Below are 6,121 nucleotides of genomic sequence, written 5' to 3'. Positions count from 1 at the left end.
GAGCAGCGGGGAGCGGGGTTTATTCTTCCTTTATTTTTTGTTTAATTCTGACGATCTCTCCCCCCCCCCCCCCCCCCTTTATTTGAGCTGTAGGTAGACAGGACCACTGAATGGCGCAAAAATTTCTGTAAACAATGACGCACAAAAAACACCTCCCCTCCCTTCCCCCCCCTCCCTGCCTCCCCCCGAAATGAAACCGAGCCGCCCCCAAAAAATAGAGGGGAAAAGAAACGGGAGAGGGAAAAAAGAACCAAACCAAAACCAAAAAGCAAATCCAAACAACATAATAATAATAATAGCAATAATAATAATAATAATAGCGTTTCCCTCTCCATCCCTTCCCCCGCAGTTCCGAGTTTTATTTTTGGAGCTTCAGTCTGTCTCCCTCTCTGTCTCGCTTTATTATTTCGGGGATTTCCTCCTCTTTTCGCGTATGGGGGGTACGCGGGTGCGGGGGGATGCGCTCTCCCCTCCAGCCTTCACCAAGTCCACTGCTGCGCTTGTACCAAGTGGTGTGCTGTGGGGTACTGGGGGTTGCTGGCCGCGCTGTACTGGGCGTTGTATTGCATATGCTGTAGGGACTGGGCGCTATAGGCGGAGAAAGGGATTCCCGTCTGGAAGGTCGCGGCTGCCAAGTCCTGAGCTTTGAGCGTGTGGCAGGGTTTGCCGTCCCTGACTAAGACCGGCACGGCCACCCGCCTCGGGGAGGGCAGAGGAGTCACTTCCATACCTTTCTCGGCCCGGGCCCGCTTCATCTTGTAGCGATGGTTCTGGAACCAGATCTTCACCTGGGTCGGGGTGAGGCGGATGAGGCTGGCCAAGTGCTCCCGCTCCGGAGCCGACAGGTACCGCTGCTGCCGGAACCGCCGCTCCAGCTCGTAGGTCTGCGCCTTGGAGAAGAGCACCCTCCTCTTCCTCTTCTTCCCCGCGTCCCCGCCGCCCGCTGCTTCCTTCTCGTTGTCGGGTGACTCATCGGCCGACGGCTCCGGTGACTTGGCGGATGGGTCCTGGCCTCCGCCGCCCGCCGCCAGCCCGTGCACTGCAACCGGGAGCGGCCCGTCAGGGAGGAGCGGACGGGGGGAAGCTCCGCGCTGCGCACCCCCCGCACCCCGCATCCCTCCCCGCATCCCGCCGGCGCCGGGCAACGCGGCTCTCCCCGCCGAGGCATGGGGCCGATGGAGGCACCGGCCGGGGCTCAGCCAGCAATGGCGAGCTGCGAACACCCCCCAACAACCCTATAGACACCTCCCCGACCCCTCCTGCCCCACCGCTTGGAGTCTGGGGCGGCGCGGCCCCGTCTCCCCCGGTACTCACGGGAGTATTGGATGCCCTCGGCGCTCGCCAGCCATCGCGTGTAGGGATTATCGCTGCTATCGTAGAAAGGGTTCTTCAAAGGCAGCGTCTGCACAGCGTCCAAGGGGGTCTGCCCCAGCACCCCCGCTTTCCTAGGAGGCTCCGGAGCTTCGCTCTCCTCCTCACCCCCCTCCGCAGCGGAGCCGTCCTCATCATTGGTGTCGGGGAGGTCCAAAATGTCCTTCACCGAGAAACCCGTCTTTGTGTTGGTCAGAGACATGTTTCGGCCGAATTTAGGCAGGGAAAGTTGGAGGAGCGGCTCCTCTGACCCGCCGTGTCACTGGAGCCACGCACACGCGGAGCGGCGACAGCCCCGCCGCGCACGGCCGCGGGGAGCGGGGCGGGGGGGGAGGCACGCGTGGAAGGGGGGGTAAATATAACGGGAACACAGGTTTATAGGAGATAACCGAAGCGGTTGGTGCAAAAGAAGAAGCGGAGCCGCCGCGGTGGATCTCTGCGGTGGTGGTTTCCACGGACGGGCTTCTTGTGCCACGGGGGGAAATTCAGAGAGCGGGAGCAGCTTCGGAAATAGTTTGTAACTCCAGGGGGAAAAGGGGAGAGACACGCCAAAAATTAAAAATATATATAAAAAAAGAGGGAGCAAAAAAAAAAAAAATTACACACACAAAAAAAAAAAAAAAAAGGAAAAGGAAAAAAAAATTAAAAAAAAAAAAAGAAAAAGTGGAAGGAAAAAATAAATCACTTCTGGCTGTTGCTCAAACACCCCGAGCCCGCGCCTGCCGCTTGGAGAAGCCGAGCCATTGCTGGAGCGAGCAGTCCGTGAAAGGCTGGTCCCCACACATGAACCTGCCGAGAGGAGGGAGAAAAAAAACCTACATTAAACCCGGGCAAGGTTGGCCACGTGTGGGCGGGTCCTGGGAGTCAAGTGGATGAAGACAGTGTTTGCAGATGTGAAATTGCGGGTTTTGGGCGAGCTCCGAGCTTCCACCATTGGTGATGAGTGGTATAACGTGTCAGTTAATTACCGGCGTGGGGAGGGCCCTTCCGCGGGTGCGGGGTGTGTGTGTGTGGCACGCCGGGAGAAGGGAGGGGGTGATTTTCTCTTTTCCCTTTTTTTTACACCCTGTATTTACATACAAAGAGCCTCGCACCGATATTCCCCGCACTCTAAAGTGCGTTTTCCACCCATTGCCTTGCGAGGCAGCGGGGAAATAAAATACAGATAACTATGCGATAGGTGCCCTCCCCCTCTCCCCGCGCAGCCTGCGCGCCCGCGCAGCCCTGGGGGCAGCGCTCATCGCATGGACCGAAGGGGGGAGGCGGCTCAGATGGCAGGAGACCAACTTATCTAAACCGCCTAGGTCAATATTTTGGTTGAGGCTTAGGGATGAACGCTGGAAATTAAACAGCGAGTAATTGATTCTAGTTTGCTCCGAAATTAACCGAACTGGCAAAATGCGATCGTCAGTCACGACCCGGGGAGATGCGGGAGGTGATTACTTGAGGGAGGGGGGCTTTATTTGAAGAGGTCTCATTGATTTTGCCTCCTTCTTCCAAGGGAATAAAACCCGGACAGTCTGGTTGATTTAACGGGCTGGAGCCAAACGGAGCTTCAAATAGAGCTGAGGTTTTCTTCATTTATTGGGGTTTTGGCTTTTCTCTCTCTTTCGGGGCCTGGGAAAGGAGGGAGTGAAGGGGCTTCTTTCCAAAAGGGCGTTGTGGAAGGCCGGACTTTCAGGTGTCACATACAGAGACACACTCCGACTGCCGCGGAGCTCCGCAGCATCCCCGGCTGCGGGTGCCGGCTCTGCTGCGCGGCCGCGAAAGGCCCCCCCTCCACGTCCCCTCAGCTTCTTCCCTCTCTATCTGTCTGACCCCAACTTTTATCTTCGTTTTCCTCCTTCCTCTCCTTCCCCTCACCCTCGGCAGTGCGCACCCCGGCCCGGACCTTCTTCGCATTCCTCTTCCTCATCCCTGAGCCATCCTGGAGCCGGCCCGGGACGCGCTTATGAGTGGGGATAACGGTGGTTTCCGGAAGGGGGGGGGGGAGGGGGTCACAGAAAATTTGGGAAGGGGTTTTATTCCTAAGAAACCAAAGTTGACCGAGTTTCTCTTCCAGCAGAAGAGAGCGGGAACGCGGCTCTGGTGGTGGGGAAGAGGAAGAAGACGGTCCCTCAGACATCCCCCGGCTTGCCCATCAATGTATCCGCACCTTCCCCTCCTCTCCCTACCCGCTGCCCCCATCCTTCCTCCCCCAGCCTGCCTCCCATAAAGTATGTGCTGTGGCTGACAATGCCCAGGGATCTTTTTTTTTCCCCTTTTTTTTTTAAAGCGAGCCCCTGAGCACATCCTGGGTGGTCGGACCCGCGCAAACACAAATACAACCCTATGGCTAAGCTGGAAACAATGTCCGCAATGTAGACAAATGTCCGGCTTCTGTTGGAACCCTTTGTCTCGGCGCAGTTTTTGCATTTATTTCAGTGGCGAAATAATACGTGATTGACGCCCTCTTTCAATGTGTCCTAACTGTTGGGAATAAATCTGAGGTTGTTCCTAGTTGTCATGGTATTCAACCGCACTCAATGGCTATCTCTTCATCCATTCCGGAGTCCTCCCCGATATCGAGGGAACCCCTTTGGGCGGGCGCTCCCCTTCCCGGGAAGGGGGTCCGAGGCACCCACCAGACACAGAGCCCCAACTTCCAGCCAAGCTCTGCCTTATCGATCGATTTATTCACCCCTCGGAGCGGGTGGGGGGGGAGGGAGGAGGTTTAATTCCTTCCCACCGCAGGAAGCGAAGGATAAAAATTGCCATAATGACCAGTGCCAGTCGCGACAGAGGCAGCACGGCGATATAACGGCTCGATTTAAAGAATCCCGGAGGAAGCCAACCGGGAAGGCACAGGATGAGCATCTCTGGCGGTGTGTGCAGCTTCAAGGGGCAGATCCACTCCTCGGGCTGGGGGAAGAGCTGGGCTTCGAATAATAATAGTAGGAATAGAAATAACAGGAATAATAGTAGAAATAGGAGTACGAATAGAGAGGAATAAGAGAAATAATGATAAGAATAATAAGAATAATAAGAATAAAAGAACAAGAGTAAGAATAATAAGAATTCTAGGAATAAAAATAAGAATAAGAGAATAAGGATAAGGGTAAGGACTCACACAAACCCAAACCGACCCGCAAATGCCACCACACAGGCAGAGCATCCTGCAAACCCCACTCGAGGTGGGGCGCGACAGCGGGCGGAGCGGGGGCTGCCCATGAGCGAAGCGTGGCCCGTTCAAGGCGTACACGGCCCTGGGGATGGGGGGTGCTGTAGCCGGGCCCCGGTGCCACCGGGTATGAAAGGACCGAGCGGCAGAACAAAGGTCTCTCGCGGGTGCACAAAGCCCCGCGGCCACGGGGATGGGGGGTTGCGGGTGTCCAAGGAGCGGGCAAGGCTGAGGCCCGAGGCCGCTCTCACTCAGCACCGGAACGCCGTGACGTAACAGCCGGGGTGGTGACGTAAGAACCGGTCGGGCCCTTTGACGTCAGGAGCGGTCGCGGGGCCGGGATGCAGCCCAGGGCTGTATGTCGGGGGAACCCGACTGCAGGTCGGCGGCTATCGCGATAGCGCCCTGCCACCCTTCGTGCCTTCCCTCTCCTTGTGCCCCTGTTCCAGCGCTCCACTGAGAGCCCATTGCCGCACTGTCCGGCCCTCCCCAAGCGTGGGGCCAGCAAAGTGAATTGTGGGGCTGCTCCAGCGCTACGGGAAGCGGGTGGCAGGGCAGGAGGGTGCCGGGAGGGTGCAAGTGCGGCTCCCCCCATCCCGTTCCCCCGGGTTATTTGCACAAGCCCGCAGGAGGCCGACGGCGCGGTGCACATAGGCGGAGGGGCTACACTTGAGGAGAAGTGCCCCTGCCCGCGGTCGGTGTTTACCTGTTTGCTCTCACAGGTAGCTCAAACACCCCTCTCCTCCCTCCCCTCTGCTTGTCCCCTCCCCTCGACCTGCGTGGGGACCGGGTCCCGCAACCCATGAGCGGCGGGCGTTTAGTTTAGCGCCCTTAAAGCTCGTTTTGGGGGTTATTTAAGACCGGGGAAGAGGCTTTGGGTGCGGGATGAGAGGGAAGGAGCCCTTGCAAGCGGCTCCTTGCTCACGCGTGGCCCCGCACCCGCATCGGCGAGGCGGGAAGTGGGCCCACGGGGTTATCCACGCCACGGGCGGCCCAGGGGTAGTGGACTTAAACAGCGAGGAGCCGACTCTTCCTTCCCCGCTTTTAGGCTCCAGCTCCCTGCAAAGCTCCCGGTTTCTCCGTCTGTTTTAAGCCACCGACGCCCCGACTTCATTCCCTTCTCTGTCGAGCGATATCATACACATACATTAAATAAAATACTATATAATATGTGTATAAATGAGTGAGAAGGTATCTGGCGCTGTGCGGTTCTCTCCCTCCGACCCCAGCCCCGCATCGAGGGTACTGCTGTCAGGTGGATCACTTTGTTGTTTGATTAGACCCGAGGTGCGAGCTATTGTTTTCCCTCACTCCAGAGCCCAAATAAATAAACAAGGACAGCACCTTGCCACTCGGGAGGGATTAGCGAAGCCCACACGAAGCCTTTGTTAAGGGGCCAGGTTTATTTTATCTCTTAGAATGGGCTACACTTGAAATAAATAGAGGAAGAGAAGCGCAGCCCGTGTCGCTGCTGATAATTGTTATTAGGGCCTTCAGCTCAGGAGCATCCCTTGTAAGCGACACCCTCTTTGTTTTAAAGTGTGGCGGGGGGGGGAAGGAGAGCAGCGTCTTTCAAGAAGACATCTTTTG

General features: G+C 57.1%; 1 protein-coding gene across 1 annotated transcript; it reads right to left on the bottom strand.

Moving 5' to 3' along the window:
• Positions 1–479: 479 nt before the first annotated feature.
• NKX2-2 (NK2 homeobox 2) lies at positions 480–1,573 on the bottom strand (the record flags this gene model as incomplete). Its single annotated transcript, XM_080616087.1, has 2 exons — positions 480–1,039; positions 1,315–1,573. 2 exons carry the CDS (start codon positions 1,571–1,573, stop codon positions 480–482), a joined length of 819 nt encoding a protein of 272 aa, XP_080472213.1.
• Positions 1,574–6,121: the final 4,548 nt, after the last annotated feature.

This window comes from Psittacula echo (genome assembly GCF_963264785.1).
Source record: "Psittacula echo genome assembly, chromosome: 4".
Taxonomy (NCBI): Eukaryota; Metazoa; Chordata; class Aves; order Psittaciformes; family Psittacidae; genus Psittacula; species Psittacula echo.
Note: the sequence above shows the minus strand (reverse complement) of the source record. Positions and strands in the feature narration are given on the sequence as shown.